The sequence below is a fragment of the Echinococcus granulosus genome (assembly GCF_000524195.1).
Source record: "Echinococcus granulosus chromosome Unknown EG_S00002, whole genome shotgun sequence".
NCBI classification, from domain to species: domain Eukaryota; kingdom Metazoa; phylum Platyhelminthes; class Cestoda; order Cyclophyllidea; family Taeniidae; genus Echinococcus; species Echinococcus granulosus.
The window spans coordinates 2,139,096-2,156,670 of NW_020170382.1; the positions used below are offsets into that span (position 1 = coordinate 2,139,096).

A 17,575-nucleotide genomic window follows, 5' to 3' on the forward strand; every position below is an offset into this window, starting at 1 on the left:
CCATGGGACTCTAACAAGATTGAAGAGGGTCCAGTGGAGCAGTTGGTGATGGGGAATGAAAAGGTTTTTATCTCCGGCATTGAAAACAATGGGAATGAACCTTTACCAGAATTTAAACCGAAACAGGAGGTGCTGCAGTTCCATTTAAATGATTCAAGTTCGCCTAATGCTGATATGCCGATTATTGAGGAGGTCAAAACACCCATTGCCACGGACGCTAGCCAATCTGAAACTGAAAGCCTTGTTAAAGACCTTTCAGTGGGCTTTGATCATTTAAAATCGGGCGACGCATCAGAAATGGAATTTCCCATGCATCTGCCGGTTGTCAGCCAGCCTGAATCTGAGGGCTTTGCTTATGAGCCTTCGTTTGATTCCAAAACCCCCAAATTGAGTCATCAGGAAATAGCTGTTTCACAAGCAAACGATACATTGAGTGCAATTCTCGCTAACACTGAAGCACAGTTCTCAGCTGATTTTGAAGGTGGTGAGCCCGAATTTTCAAGTCTTGGCAACGAGCCTCCGATGGAATTTGAAACCTTTCTGATGGCGCAGAAAGAAGCGAATTATGCATCGAATGCGGATTTCAATGAGGTTGAAGAGACTCCAGTGAATCTGCCAATTCCTGGTCAATTTATTAATGATCTTAACGAAGAACTCACAGCGGAGTCCAGAAATATCCATCTGCACAGTTCGCATTTAGGGGTTGAGGCTGAAGTCTTCCAGTTCGATCACTCGAAATCTACAGTTTCTCATTTCAATGACGGAGTGAGTAAAGGTTCTGGTGATCTTGAGGGAAGCCTTGTAGATCTGCCGATTACTGAAAAAGCTAAGATTGAACACGTTTTGGAACGTTGCGAACCCACAACCGAGGATTTTAAAAGTGATAGTGTAACAGAATCGGGTATTTCTCGATCGGGGCGAAATAATGCAGTGGCATTCCGAACCGACGAGGCATCAACCCTAAGCTCAGCAGCTTATGTAGGTGGTGATTTTGATGATGAACGTCCAACGAAAATAGGCACTATGCAGGCGGTTTCCTTGGGATCTACCGTTCCTCACCTAAACAAAGGATTGGATGAAACTTCTGCCGAATTTAATGAGAACTCTGCGGACCTATTTCTTGTTGAAGAAACAAAGATTTCCACTGCTTTGGGTGCTCGCGAACCTGGGGTTGAGGTTCCTCAAGATGAAACAACAGTGGATCATGAAAAGCCAATGTTTTCACAAACTAGCGGTCCATTGAGTTTAAGCTCCGTTGATATCGAAGAGAGCTCTGTTAAGTTGCCTATTATTGAGAAAACAGAGATTCCCATTCTTGTGGGAAATAACCAATCTGGTATTAGAAATCTTTCCAGTGACCTCGAAAGGTCACATGTGGATAGTTTGGAGCCGGTGATGCTACAACTCAAAGACACACCGATTCAAGGTTCTCTCAATAATGTGGAAGTTAAGAAACCTGAAACCGGTTTAGGCGTTGAACCTCCACTTGAAATCAGAGTTGAACCCTTAATGGCAGTGATTTCTCACCTAAACGAAAAATGTCGTGAAAGTCTGAAGGAACTTGAAGAGAGTCCCTTGGATCTGCCAGCTATTGAAGATGTTAAGATTTCTACCACTTTAGATACCTATAACCCTGAGGATGATGAATCCTGGCGTCCGCAAGCTGCTGGATCAATGGACTTCACTACCGCTGATGTCAAAGAGGGTCCCATGGGTTCGCCAACTGTCAAAGAGCTGAAGGCTTCCTTTACTACGGAAGCTGGCCACTCTAATGCTGAAGACCTTGGTAATGAACCTACGATGGGATTCGAAGCCTTCCAATCAGTTCACTCAGAGTTGGCAGATCATCGCACTAATGACAATTTGGAGAGGGGTCCTATCGAGACGGAATCGAGAATTCCTTCTAATTTTGGAGCACAAACTGAATGTCTGGACAGAGAAAATTCAAAGGAAATCGATAATCCCCCACAGAATTTCTCGATCCCTGCCGTTGCGTCCACCACCCAGGAGAAGTCAAGCTCTGAAAATTTGTTAAAAGAGGCAATGCAGCAGTATCTTAATCCCGAAATGGTAGCAGAAGTTAGGCAGGAGGATTCCACAGCCATTCATCAAGCAGTTTTCACTAAGTGTACACTTGCAGCATCTCCCACTGAAAGATCTACGGGTTTAGACTTGGTGACTAGTGAATCTGATAACTCCCTTTTCAGTGAGACTAGTGATTCTTCGAAAGCCACTAAAAACCCGTTAAGTGGTGAGGTCAAGGTAAAGGTCTTCTCCGTACGAACTAAAAAGCGAGGTGTGTCGACAGATGCGGGGGTAAAGGAACATAAGGAAGGTATGTTTAAAAAAGATTCTTTTGGTGGTGAAGAGGCATATTGGGGTGATACAGAGTGGGATAGCAGTAATGCTAAAGAACAAAATAAAACTTTAAAAGCAGAAGATTCGCCTCAGTCTCATTCGATTAAACGCATAGAACTAGGTGATGCAAATGTTTTTGAGGTTGTCGCTGAACCAGTTTTGGATGTTAAGGCTTTTCAAAGTGATTTCGAACAGGCTGGCATCGGGCTCGAAGCCTCTGTGAAAACTGAAGAGAGATTCTCCCATCTATACGATTTTACGACCAAAGTTGAAGCTGTGAATGTCCTGACAACTGACAATCGGGATGAAAACACGGAAGATGAGTTTGGTGAAGTTAAAAGTTCTAATGAGGATCATTTAGAGCTTAATATCACTGAAAATTTATCGAATGGTGAATCACAATTACTTTCTTCAACTTTGAAGAGCGGCAATGAAAAAGGGAGAGTAAAATTTGATGAGGAATTGCATCACCTAACAGGTGAACACATATTGAACCCCATAGATGATACAAAGGCGGAAGATATGGGGGGCTTTGAGAAAATATCTGAGCAAATTGAGGAATCGTGCATTGGAAAATCTGTTTGTACAGCAGAGTGTGACGCTTTTGTTGAACATTCTGATGACGTGCCTTTGCACGATACGAATTGGGGTGATTTTGGTGAGTCTAACAGGAGCACTACGATTGATGGTGCATCTAGGCTTAAGACTTCAGAAGAGAATATGAAAGATGTTGTTTACTCGGATTTGAAGGATGTTTCAGAAAGCTCTGAAAAAACGTCGGCTTTTGCCTTAATCGAGGCTTCTAAACCATCAAATTTCACTTCCGTGAGCACAAAACCGATTTTGTCTGATAACGAGGTAGCAGAGCTGGCTGAGTCCATGGATTTCGTTGCATTCGATATTCAGCATGATTTGGCTGGGAACAAGGCTTCAATTGAACCTGAAGATATTGCTGTTGCTCAAACTGAAACCGGTGATGAACAGACCGGCTATCAAAAATATGTGCTTGGTGGGAAAGTGGCCTCTGAGGAATCTCAATCTCCGCCTCGTGGTGATGGAGAATCGGGGTCTGTGGAAGGTCTTAAACCACTTTTCAAAGTCAACATTGGGTCCTCGCAATCAAGCCCTGTCACAGGTTATGAAGAGAAGGAGGCGTCAGATTCGGTTCTCAAACAGCTTAACCCGAAGGAAAAAGGCGTTACAAATTCAGCAGTTATGAAAGATAGGGATCCAGATCTTTCATCAGTGGTCGTACACAATTTGGAAGGCAAGGGGGCGCCACAATTATCTGAAGGAGCTAAGGATGTAGGCGTGAGGCCAATGGGAGGATCTGATGATTTTTTGGATCCAGGCCTCATTGAAACCGAGTCTTTCTTATGTGAATTAGACTCCAATCAAACGATTCAAATTTCTCTCGATAAGTCGGCTGATACTATGCCCCCAAAGGAACCTAGGCTTAATACGATTCTAAACGTGGGTTACGAGGAAGGTCCTGACAATTTGTCACGTCGTGATGAAACGGAATTCGACAATTCACCTGGAGCTCTAAAAACTTCTGGGAGTCAATTGTTAAACTGTACGCCTCCTGATCCTGGTCATGTCTTGGGTGGTTCAGTTATTCAGCCCAATATATCTGAAGGAGAAGCTGAACTAGTGTTGCAGGAATCACTTAAACTGGTTCCTGAATTATCAGATGGAGACAGTTTCAAGTCGTGTGTCTCGTTTGCTAGTAAAGAGCAATCAGCCATTCAACTCCCAGATTCTACATCCTTTGAAGCATCAAAGGTTGATGCAGAGGATGCCAGTTGGGCCAATTGTGAAAATGCCAAATCTTCGTATCAGGTTGATGTAGGGAGGATATCAGAGTATTCCGCTTCATCGCCACATGAAGAGCCGTCAGCTATTTCTTGGATGGATGCGGAGTTGCCTGAGACGGACAAAAACAATACAAATAGTGAGCTCGGTGAAAGGACAACAATACATGAATCGTCTGAAATACTTCACGTTGGTGACTCTCATTTGGGTTCAGGGGACGTTCTCGTTTTGTCATCGGATGCTGAGCATTTTGATCATTTCCAAGGCGGGAAGGAAATAATCAGTGATGGTGAAACTAATCTGAACTTACCTGTTGGTGAAGAGGGTGATTGTAGTGGTACTCCATTTGCTGATCTGGATGCTACTCAAGGTTTGAGAAATGAAGAAATGGAGTCCTCTGGTGCCGATCAAATGGCTTCACCCAATGGTGACTCAGTAAATGATGCCAATTTCAGTGCTGAAAAGGAGCAAACTAGTAGTGGTAATGATATTAAGTCGTTGGATTTTGAATCACTTACTGGAGATCCCCCACCACTCTCTGTTCTAGTTGGCCCCTTGGAACCAATCTGTACTCTAGGCGAGTTTGATAAATTAGCGGATTCCGTGAAAAAGCCTCTTGAAGATGTCCATCTTTTTGAAGACTTTGTATCCGATGAATTGGCCCTTAAAGAAAGCCCAATAGAACCAACAGTTCAGACGAGCTTTGGGGCAAACGAAGTAACAGGGATCGATGAGCCGGGGACAAAACCAACCGTTCGAAAGATACCCTCCCAACTAAATTCTACAGAAGACTCAGATCAACTCGAATTCGACACCAAGTCTTCTGGAGTTTTTGTGGTCCAGGAGGGACTGTTTAACAAAACTGAACCAACTTCGCAATCCATGAAACCGGAAATTTCGGATCCTGCAGTGGAACATGGCATGGAAGGTAAATTTGAAGAATTGAACATCACAGAAACGACTGATCTCGATAATCTTCGGTTCAGAACACCCTGGAGAGACATCGATCAGCTGGGTGATTTGGAAAGTTCTTTTGTGGAAGCGACTGGTCTTGAAGTTAACACTCAGTCTGATGAGCCAACTACTGGCTGCAAAGTTGACAGCAATGGCTCTGATGAGTGGAAAGTGGACGATTGGAGGGATGATTCAGGATGTCTACAGGAATCATCCGACCAATTTCATCATGCTGACCTCTTGGGAGATGTAAGTCCAAATGGTCAAATTCCATTATGGATATGTATTTGACTTCAAGAACTATGTTCTAACTATCAGTCATCAAACGGGTTTTTCATGTTGTGAGGTCTGGTCCAACCATGGTCATTTGGTCTCAAAAGACCATTAAAGCCTACATTTGGTTTGGGGCAGTTTTTAATTCATTTGATTCCATCTTTCAGACGTACTGTCGCTTATCTTACCTTTCTCTAGTTAACGCTCCCAAGAAACCTCGATAATTCACATGGATCCTCTGCGAAGTAAACCAACACCGACAATCGGGATGCCTGAGATGACTATGGGGGTTAAAGTTTGCTTTTCGCCTTATCCAGGTAGCTATTTTATCACATTTTTGGTGCTTGCATTTACCCGTAATAAAGCGCGTTTGCTGTTGGCATTAAGCAGTGTAATTTCTTGTGATAATCAAATTTACCTACAACTTTTTTAATCAGGACGCAGCTATGGTTTCCGTCGACTAAATCTTCTGACGTTCAGTACTAGGATCTCGGTGGAAAGTTGGTTACTCCACTGCGTAAATGTTTTATCCTCCCAACATGACACCAATTGTTACTTATTCCTTTAACTTCTTCAACTGCCGCTATTCCAAAATGAATTATTATAATTTTCCTCAGACCAAGGACATTCTACTTCTTTCTACTTCAGAATTTTAAATTTTACGAATCCATTTGTGGCACAATTGGGTGTCGGTAGGAAGCACGTTACATTTGTGACGAGAAAATCTTGACGCTACATGAGCAGAACTGGTAGCAAACATTTTAATCACTTGGCTTCTTTTCCGATCGGTCTGTTTATGTTTCGTTTTCAATTACCTCATCTGCATGAGCACTTTAAACGTTCATTATTTGTTGGAAATTCCCTCCATTACAGACTTGTCAGTTTAATTATACGAAATATTCTCGTAAAGTCTTCTGCTTTGCAAACGGCTTTTATGTCTACTGTTAGAGAAGCTTATATTGAATGCTTTCAATAAGGCAAATTTTTCCTACTTGGCTTAATTTTATGCCGATGTCCGTCCCACTTTAAGTTATATCCTTTTGAACTGGCCTATTATCATGGGCCATGTGTTTCTAGACTTCTAAGTTAGACGCGGTTGTTGATGTACCTTTTCCTTCCTTCTTTTCAGTACCTGTAACACGTCTTTCATGCAATGCCGGCCTGCAAGCGCTTTTTCAAGGCGGCGCACATTCCACAATCCGTGCTTTCCCGATTTATTGGTGTCACTGATAATATTGTTGCTCCTATTCCTACTATTTTCTACTGTTCTTAACTTCCCTGCACAAATCAAACAAATTCACATTATTAAAGGCTGTGCATTGTGCTTGCAGTAGTATTTCATCTCTCTGGTGTAAATTTCTACTTACATGCTTTGCCTATGCTGTAATGGAAAAAAATAAGCTATCTCATATGTTGCCCCTTGCGCACTCTATATTTTTTTGCTAGAGTATAATCATTCATTGACTTTATCTACTTCCTCCTATTCTTTAACCCATACTACGATCTTCTTCCCGCTGAAAGCGTGGGTTTGCGAAATTGTACGAGGTCTTATTTGAAAATAAATCACGTTACAATAGTTGTGGTGGTTAGGTGCGCATCTTCAGTATGCAAAGCATGCGTGCACCTTCTTGTGATTAACTGGCTCACGGTGCTTGGAGGAGCATGGCTTCCATGTTCTGTCAAACGGGTATGGTTGAGTGATTCAGAGCTTTGGAAAAAGGGTCGGTCGTGCGTAAATAACGTCCAAATGTGGCGCTCCCCAAAGGGCAAAAAACGGTCGGTGTGTTCAGAAAATTTGCAATTAAGTCTGTTTAACTAACAAGTGAATGAACCACCGATAATGAAGCCAATAAGCTCGTGATTGTGCATCTTCCTGACATAAACGGAATGGGAGTAGATTAATTACTTGAGTCAGTAGTTGTTAAAGTAGTAAAATGGTTTGATTGAACTTTACAGTAATTAGTCTTGCTGCATTGAATGGGGTTCTGCTCCTTGTCAAACTATTTTTGGTTGAGGTTAGCGTCTGCCTGGAGAACGCAACACAACGTACCCCAACAGAGGGAAAGTGCGCATGATACAAGGGCGATGTAGTGTCGACGACTTGGTGATTTGCACTTGCTCTAAATACAAAAGGCCTAATTGCAACGCTTTGAGCAGGTGACATTTGCCAATTCGTCGATTATTCCTTAACTTGGTGCCCGTCAATTTTCGGGAGGTAGACGCCTTCCACCGAATGATTTTTTTGGTGTCATACTAGAATACCCCTTCCAGAAGCAGTTTTAACACTAACATGGATTAAAGTAGTAGCCTACGCAATATTTATTGTTTTGGTGGTGAGAACGAGACAAGCCTTGGTTTCGTAAAATAAATTTTGGGACTTTCGACTGTTCCCACTTGTCGCTGTTTAATTAATTTTTCAAGAGTTCACTTCTTCAAAACATCCTGTTCTTTCACTTAAATGAAATGGTTTTAAAATACTTATTTTGGTTGCTCTTGACAACGAAAAGAGGTGGCATCCTTCATTATTTATTCATATTTTTTAAAAATCCTTCTGTGGTGTATTAACGAAAATAGCTCCCTTAAAGTCCACCGGTATCAAATCAATTCGTATTATTTTGTTTATTGCAATTTTATAAGCCAGTTCAGATTGATATGCATGACATAGTTGTAACAGACTTCTTCTAGAGGAAATTGTGATACTTTACATTTATAGACACTATTTTTGTTTGCGTAAATACTGTTCGCACCGGATCTATACAACCCTGTTTGGTGAATAGAACTGATTTATGAAAATAGGAACGAAGGCGTATTTTCCGCTTTACGTAACTAATAAAATCATAAATGAGGAAAATAAGCCTTGCTTTAAGAATATTATAAAACTGTAGCTTCCTATCCTGAAATGGTCATTTAAAGTGGTAAAATAATGTAAATTGGAAGAGCAAAGTGTAGTCTTCCCGAATATTTCAGTAAGAACCAAAGAAATGAAACATCAAGATTAAAAATCCCTTCCAGTTCGTGGGACTACTTCTCCCATACCATAGATCAGCCTGAATACGCTTGTGCATTTCCCGAACAGATGGTACTTAGGGATCTGGTGAATCAGTTGGGATAGCGAAGACACTCTTTTACGTGGCTGCCTTAGTTAACAAAATAACTTACAACTATGGGAGGTGAACGCACTTCATCGCCTCGCACGAACAAGTGTCTCAGCTTGAGGAAAAACGTTTATCGAAAGCGTATTTAAGGTAGGCTTTAGAACTGTTGAAATTTCCTCTTAAACAATCTTCATGACTGATGACATTTGGAACTAATAGGCGCTTACTCAAACAACCAACACTCGTTGAAACCGTGAACTATCCCTTGTGTTTTCATTCCGATCTCTGAAAGTAGGCTCAAAGCTGTTTACGCATTCTGCTTTCACTAACACTTTTGGTTTAACACAGATCAGGGGGTTTTACTCCGTTTTTCAAAGGATCTGTTTCGATTTAAAACTTACAAAACGCTGGCAGTGTTTCATCTAACACCCTCACTCAAAGAAAATAATTCTGTTGTTTTTTTTCGGTGTAATCAAAAAAGTACAATTTGGCGAATCCTCCGCCGATAATTGAGATCGCCTTTACTTCTGTCTAAACTTCAGGACCGTAAGTGACATGGAACGATCGAGTAAGTCGACGATGAAGACAGTCTTCCTAATTTTGATCGTACAGAAACGTACATGTATGTGGTTGTTTTCAAAGCTTGGCGGTGATTTATGTCTTCTTTGATCTCCTGGGTCTTTGAATTAGTAATAACTTTCCGTGAATAATATATTTTGATGAAATGAGAGTCCAGTCTACTATTCGTGCTTATTTTGCATAGACGTACAAGCCCATCGGGTATCTATGCATCATAAGAAAGTGGAGCTTGGCGCATGTTTGTTTTTCATATGTAACTTCTTTACTGAACAACCGAAATTTTTCTTTTTACTTTCCCTAACAATTAATTACGCTTAACTGCACTTTCAAATACCAGTTTGCTCTTATGTAATCTTTCTGGTCAAGCGTGTTATTCCTTCATGCGTAAGTTATCTCCTAACTACATATACAAAACTACTTATCTCCCTTTCAGTACTTTTCTCTACCGGAAAGTTAAGCTATATATAGAACCAAACAGATTCTTCATTAGCGTACAGCTCGGCCACCACGATGAGACTCAGCCCTCTCGTAGGTTGGTAACTGGCACGCCTCATCACGCGGACACCACATTGCAATATCACATCTGATGCATTAAACTGCACTACACTTCTCTCCTTGACATGTCGAAGACTTATTTGTTCGTCCTTTATGGAAGTAAAATAGAGTCGAGCTATTTAGGGACTTTCCGAAATGTGTTTTGGTCTCAGGTATAGGCAAACTAAAAGCGGCCTCCTCTGTTATTTTACATAATCTAATTACATCCCCTCTCGTGTTTTTATGACAGTAGACTTCCCGATTTCGTGAAAAGAGCCAGCATGACAAAATCATTTAAACATTACCTGGTACCATCCCCAGCAGACACCTAGGGAAATGCCATCAAAATGTCAAGTAAGGCTAATTTCTCGGCTATTAGTGACATTTCTGGTATAACGAACGCTGCTGGTGGTACAGTGAGGTGATGTGTGGCTGCCTGCCTTCTGTGGATGTCTTTCACACGGCTACCTGGCAAGCACTTCACCGCCTCCTCCCTCACCTCCTCTTCCTGTCCTTTCGATTTTCATTTGTGTGTGAATGTGGGTGTGCATGCACGAATGCGCGCACGTCTACTTGGGAAGTCGGCTAAAGCTCCCCTCTTCTCTTTCAGTGTTTTGCGCGGTTTGATAGAAATGCCCGGAATGTGGGAAAAGTCAGCAAAGCAAACGGTGGAGGCTATATGTCTTCTGGTAGGGGAGCGGAGGGAGAGGGAGGAGAGGAAGGGATAGCTTCATAAACGGCTCGGTGGGGATTCGATGCGCCCTCGCCTTCTTGACTTTCATTTCACATGAATGGCTAACCAAAAATTTGAAATATGATAAGCTTCAAAGAAATAGTAAAAGGCCCTACAATTAAGGCAATATAATAAGCGGTTAACAAGAATGTCAAAGATATTTTTAGTAAATTAATATTAGCTTGTGGTTTGCTGTCGTAATTTTTTCTCAAATGAAAAGTGTAAAGTTTATTATGCTTATTTCACGCATTTTTTTAATTGAGGGCAAAGTAAATATGGCTGTAAGAATTCTGCGTTGTTTTGATACCTGCTTAACTGTGTAAGCTTGGTTCCACTTCCGTTCGGCAGCATGATCCTATGGTCATAGCAGTAGCCTCCCCATCCTTCTGCGCATTAATCATCATAAACCTTCTCTTCCACTGGTATGGAGTATTGCGACTGCAGAGAAGACTAGAGCCACTGAAATATCATTCACGAATGAAGATGTAACTACTTCACAGCGTAATATTTATTGGTTTTCGGATCTCTCATAATGCCACATAGAATGGTAATGCTGAAATGACCATCATGCATCACTTGGTAACGCCGTATTTTCAGTTTCATTCATTTTCAAAGGAACGTTAATGAACGTCTCAGGGCTGCTTAGATTTTATCTTCCCTTTGAGCTTACGCTAGCTGCGGCACTTGCTACACATCCACCCTGCAACAACTCCAACTGCATGCTGAAAGTCGGGCTTGGAAGTAGCGAAGCTAGATTCTATCTCCCCTGTCATCGCGCATGTAATATCGTTTTATCAAAAATTCGCTTCCCCTTATCTATGATAAGTAGGCCATATTGTAACCTAAAATCCCTTTTTTTAGGTAAATAGAAAATTGAGACGAATTTATGCGAAATATTTGATCCTAATAATATGAAAAGGTAAGGCGAATCAACTCTGTGGTTGATTTGGCGTTTCAGAAAGAAATAACGCCTTGGATACTTGGAAACGGAGTTATTTTTGGAAAATAAATCTTGTAAATTCCTTGTTGCTATAATGCACTAGCGAACCTCGAGAAATATTGCCTGATTGCATTACAGTGATAAGATCTTAATGTGCTAAAAATTACAACACTTTGTCTGTTTTGCGCAATATACTCAAAACATTTCACTACTAATCTGGCACCAAATGTTGGCACTTAATAGTTCGGTGCGCAGATTAGTATAAAATTTTGACTTAGCCTCAGATTAAAACGGAAGCATGTTTTACTCTTCAGAAGTACACTCGCTGGAGCAGACGTATGCAGCGAAGAATTTGCATTTATAAGTACTCGGGCACTTATTTTCGCCCTCACATCTACTCAAATAATACCTTGTTTTTATTCGTCTGTTTAATTGTATGCGCCTGGTCTCTACGACCAGGAAGATTTGGCATGCAGGAAGTCCAGGTCGTATGCTGCATTGGAGAAAACACTAAATTTCTCAATGCACGCAGTATTTGTAAAGTGCCGCGTGTTTTCTTAAGCTCTTGCAAATAATTTCAGGCGGAAGACTGATGTGTTTTCGCCTGCACCATCGTATGGAAAATTTGCATGGTCTACTTTTTGGATGACACTCTTGAATACCGAGATACTGGTGTGTAAAGCGGATAAGTATTCCAAATCGCAGCCGCATTTGCGAGCCAGCAGCCTCTGTCTGATTCCTGTGTAAGACGTATAACTGCAGATGCTTTCAGGAAAAAATTTTTTAGCATTTTTGTTGGCACGCTTTCCTGTTTGGCCTTTTGTACCAAAAGAGTTTGTTTAAAAACATATGAAACGGAGGAAAGTAAGTCTAATCGAATTTTAAATGGTTATTTGTCTTTATCTGTTGCTTGAGGTACTTTCTGCCATAAGTGACTGATTTGAAGGAAATGCTGCTGTGATTGAAATACCACTTCCTTAGTACCGCGATTGCAGTACTTCTAAATAGAAAGTTTAATGGAGACGTGAACTGTTTCGCCACTGCAATAACGATTGTGTTCTGAGTGAATGAATGCAAATTGTGCATCCGTGTTAATTGAATAATTTAAGTAGCGATGAAAAAACAAAGGGAAGGTTTGAGAATCGAATCCTTTATTTAGAAGGAAAGCAAATGTATGAAATGCAGAAGTAGCGTGACTGCCCTTCGAAAAGACAATAGAGAAAATAGTCCTCTCTCCTCCGAATTTTAATTTTTTTCAGCAGCAAATGTAACAGTTTTACAAATACTTTCCTCATGAGTTGATTTTGCCTGTTTAAGCCGTTTTATTTAATGCGAAAAATTTCAAAGCTGATGAACTCATCACTCCAGGTCCCTCTAGAAGGTGTTACAACGAAGGCGTGCGTCTTCAGCCAGCCTAGGCATAAGTGCATATGGGTGCAGGTGGACTGGTGGGTCATGAACAAATGCGACGTGTATGGGGCGTCAATACACGCTGATGGCAACCGGGGCCTACGGGAAGCGACGGGCAGCCAGAGCAGATATGATTCTGAAGCACAACTACACCCACCATGCCTGCTGTGCAGGTTCGCTCAAGTGAAGAATTTGGCTTAAAGCTAATACATCAATAAAATAAAAATACCCATACTTCGAAAAACAAGATACTACTTAAGATATCAGTTATAGTGTACCTTTGTGTCACTACAACAAAAAGTGAAACCAAGATGTTTCTCTCATACAAAGGAATAACGAATTAATTAGAATTTTCCAGGTTACCCTTCCACACCTGATCAGCTTCATCATACGATGCAGTTGCGTAGCGCCGCTGGACCTCCCTGAAGAAGAAAGATGTAATGCAAAGACAGAACACGTATTGTTGACGTACGGAAAAGATTAGGGCGAAGGCATAATGGCCAAGGGTTAAACAAAAACTAAAGTTTTGCGGTTGATTTACGACCGCACTGCATCTGATAAAACATTGCATTACAATAAAAGCAATATTAAGAAGATCAAATTTACTTCCTCTGAGCATAAGTGAAGCATGGATGTGATAACTTGTTTTAGCAGCCGCTCGCTTGCCTAATGAAATCAGTGCTGTATTTTCATCTAACACCACAACTTTTATTAATTTTTGCATTAGACAACAATTTATCTCCATGTTTTCGTAAACAGTATCCGGCAAAACGTGTTCTCCATAATAATTGCAGTTTTACCTGGAAGCCTAAATAATCATTTTTGGTAACGAAGTAACATTTTTAGATTAGCTTTCTATCCTTCAAGCTTTGGTATAATATGTATTTCGACATGAACAACGGCGCATAGCTGGATAGAAAGGTTGGATAGGATTAAATTTGATGCAAGAGAAAGACGTGAGGCCTCTGTACTTCAGATGGCTCAGTAGATTGCCCGTTTAGCCCTTGTCTGTGAACAGGAAATTAAAATTGCAACATTTATGGAAGTAAGTATGCTCCTTTTCATATCAGATTCCATCATGTTTGTGCTATCTTTTGAATTCCGATTGGATTTATTGCATCAGAAAATGGTAGCATATAGTTGCCCTTCGAAAAATGAAACTAAATTTGGGAGTTCGCATTCATATGTTAAGCAGAAGAACGTTTCCATTACTTATTCCATAATTTGTAAAATCTAATGATGTTTGACGTTGTTTCAATTTAACAAGAATTGTTTTGCATAAGAGACCGTAAGTTTTTAAAGATACACTTTCTCCTCGAGGACAAGGAAAACGGACTTACTTTACAGGTAATCTCTCTAGCTGCAGAAAGTCAGCCGTGTTTTTGTGTGATAAGTGGATGTCAGAATTCCGCCATAAACCAGTTAAACGTACGACTTTAATGGCGTCTGCAGATTTTGGGAACCCATTTTGTTGAATTTATGGTTTCCGATTTATGGTAGCATCCAATGGGTAATTTTCAATGTTGGACATTTGCTCAAGGCAGTAAAGTTTCCTGTGAACCAAAGTGACAGATATCAGGCGTTTATTTTATTCCCTAGAAGTAAAAAAAGATAGAACGCAAAAGTAGTGACCATCTCATCGTGATGTTCCAAACGTCATTGGAATATTTTGTGCTGTAATGTTGTGTGCTGACAAATTTATAACCAAAAATATTCGCGATTTTTCCGCGGCATAATTCAGGCAACAAATTTGCTTGAATATTTTGCCTTTTAACATTTTTATTGCACAAAAGGTATTCTGGTATTTGTTTTGTGAAAATTAGACTTGCCTGTAATTAGAAACTTGTAAGATGGATTGTGAAATTTCAATTGGTGGAGTTGCTTTCATTCATATTTATGACTATTTATTAATCAGCATCTCCTTTCTTGAGCAATTTATACTTACCTCTAGTGTAATTGCATGGGCACCTGAGCGATTTTAAAGCGACACCTTCATCGCTTCCTATTTCGTGCAACTTGCAACTGTCAGAGGTGTGAAGACTCGTGCCCTGGTGGCTAGAGCATATACCAGGCTCGTCTGCAATATGTTCACACCATTTGCACAAGTCTTGTGGGGAGTTTAAAAGTGGAAATTGTATGCTGAAGTAATGCACCATACTATTTAGCGCGCAAAGCTTTAAAGTAGGTGAGCATAAAAGTGGCTATAACCTGAACGGCTTTAGAAAGGCAACTTCAAATCCGTCATTGCTTGCAATTACAATGTCTGCTATGGAGGTAATTCTGCCTAGGTCCTACTCACTTATACCTATTTTGTGACCTCAAGTCCATATTTCGGTTCCCAGTCTAGCTGATGGCTGGTTGGCAAAAGAATACCTAAAAACAGGAATTGTCTTGCAAACTTTTTAGTTGGCTGTGCATGTTGCAACAAATTCCTTTTTGAAACAACTTCAAAGTAGTGTTGAATCAAGCTAATGGGTATTTTAAGTCGTGCTTTATTCCACATAACGTGTATGCGTTGGGTTTTCGTTTACGATCTACTTTAGTAATTGCAATAAATACTTGATTCGAATTATATACGACAGCGGTAAACTACCCCGCGCTCCACTTAAAATGCATGGGATGCATGCACTAGGCGCCACCAGGCATAAACGTTTGGCCAGTTTCCGGAAGCTGAATTACTTCTACATGTTTCTCACACATTTTGCTTTAAAGTAGTACCTTATTGCCACATTACGATTCATTGAGTAAGTAGAGGTTTGTTTAGTTAAATGATTGTGACTGTTTAAAAATGTTGCATAAGAAGTCACCAAAAAACCCTTTTTATGAAAGATAAATACCTGTTCGACAATCGTATTTGTTTTTGAAATGGGAGAAATTTATGAACTTAATGGTTTCTGGCATCCCTACTGTTGGCTTCTGCCGCTAAACTATCATTTCTCATTTACTTTCGTACAAGTGTTTTCGTGGCAGATGTTCATTTACATGCGTCATGACCGCAGCGTGTTGCTTTGATCTGTCTTGAGTATCCGTGTTTCCGACCACGGTCACAGTGTTGTGGTTCTGCGTTCACTTTATTTCTGTCGCTGATTTACCGTAAAAGCAATTCACAAGTGATAATGCAGCTTTCTGAGACTTCTCTGAGGACAAAAAAGGCCATATTCGAGCAGGATGCATACAATCGACGTACGGCAGGGCTCAGGGCTACTGGCATGGCCCAGAGGCCGTGCCACGGAGCGAGTGTACAATGATAGTGCCATTCGGGTCCATGTAACCAAAATTAAAAGCTGAACAAACAAGCAAATTATTACACATCTTTAATATGCATTCTTCAGTAACTTCCATCTATAAGTGAATGCTTAGGCGTAATTAGCAGATCACTGAAATGCATATTTAGATTTGAATCAGAAAGGTTTAGCTTCGTAAGATAATCCCCACAGCCGATAGTAATGGTTCTGACCTTTCCTTAATTTGCACCCAACTCCGAGTGAATGACTGCATTCCATGTAAACCATAGGAAAGTAAAGAATCGTCCAATTAACAGTTGCTGGAATTCGCGAGCTTCCAATAAACAGTTTCTGCAACCATAATTACATGTTTTCAGTGTGGCAAGTGGAATCTGTAATTATTTTTATGATGATCAAAAAAAATGCGAAAACAAGTCTTGCTTAAGCAAAAAATGCCTGTCAGTAATGGTTAAAAATAAAATGGCGCTTTTCAACTCTTAAATGTGCTACTTTTAACTTTCGCATGCTTTAATCCCTAAAAATGTCAAGGACTGACTGCTGGGGAATTTCTTAATTTGCACTACGGGTAAGCTGTCCTTCATATAGCTCGGAAGTCTGGCTTACAGCATCGAGATTTTAAGTCTCCCTATTTATTTGCACTGCATTTATCAGTACTGTTTAAATTAAACTATTAAAGCTGACTTTGGAAATTTCATTCCATATATACTTTTTCTTTGTTAAGCCTCCATCAGTTTACCATTTAAAAGAACTTGCGTTTTCCGCCAATAGGCAAATTATTTGAATATAAAACAGGCCTTTTTTATTTTAATGTTCCTTTAATCGGCCAGATAGATAGACCATAATCCGTAGATGCACCAAATTGATTATATCCTAAATTTGGCGGCCCTGTTGCCTCATTTTCATGAATAAAAGTAAGAATTTCTAAAGAATTTCTGTGTGCTATATTTAATTTACTCTTCGGAGCCTCATCGTTGCTGAAAAATTGTGAAACTCCTTGCTAGGTAACTGCCTCATCTATCTCTATGTCATCTCACTCAATTAGAGCAAAAATTTCTAAAGCCTCAATTTAAAAAAAATTGTATACATATATATATATGTACCTTGAATCATTTCTAGCATTAATGACTTGGATGATTCCCCTTTTTACAAACACACAAGTTCATTTCAGTGAATTCCTTTAAGTGTAACGGAAAATTGCATTATAATTTACTAAAAACGATATATTACGCTAGCAGGTCAAGAATTCCTCTAAATTAAGTATGTGTTAATTAAACATGGCAATCGAACCAAATACATAGGGACAATTAGGATCCTTAGTTTCATTAGAATGAAACGGCTCCCCGGTGAACGACTAATTGCCAACGGTTGAAGCGTTTTACAGCCTTACGGATGAGTAGATGTGAATAAAGAATATCCTGAGAAACATTTGATAGGAAAACAGTCACAAATCCCAGGAACTGGTGGACTTCAGCGGTGCGGCAATGGTAGTGAAACTCTGCCAGACTACGTTTGCTGAGAACTTATCCCACAGAACCAAATTTAGTACTCAACATTTCCAGACAAACAACGGTACGATGAGAACTCTAATAGAATCGCTTCGTTTTCATCCTCCTCACTTTTGCGCAGGAAATGTGACGGA

General features: G+C 40.3%; 2 protein-coding genes across 2 annotated transcripts; one reads left to right on the forward strand and one right to left on the reverse strand. All coding sequences in view use genetic code 11, as the record gives it.

Moving 5' to 3' along the window:
* Positions 1-48: 48 nt before the first annotated feature.
* On the forward strand, positions 49-5,833 carry EGR_00583 (hypothetical protein; the record flags this gene model as incomplete). The annotated part of the gene is made up of 2 exons (XM_024489832.1): positions 49-5,389; positions 5,718-5,833. The coding sequence occupies 2 exons, from the start codon at positions 49-51 to the stop codon at positions 5,831-5,833; spliced, it is 5,457 nt and encodes a 1,818-aa protein (XP_024355829.1).
* Positions 5,834-12,281: 6,448 nt separating this feature from the next.
* EGR_00584 (hypothetical protein) lies at positions 12,282-13,436 on the reverse strand (the record flags this gene model as incomplete). Its single annotated transcript, XM_024489833.1, has 2 exons — positions 12,282-12,482; positions 13,233-13,436. The coding sequence occupies 2 exons, from the start codon at positions 13,434-13,436 to the stop codon at positions 12,282-12,284; spliced, it is 405 nt and encodes a 134-aa protein (XP_024355830.1).
* Positions 13,437-17,575: the final 4,139 nt, after the last annotated feature.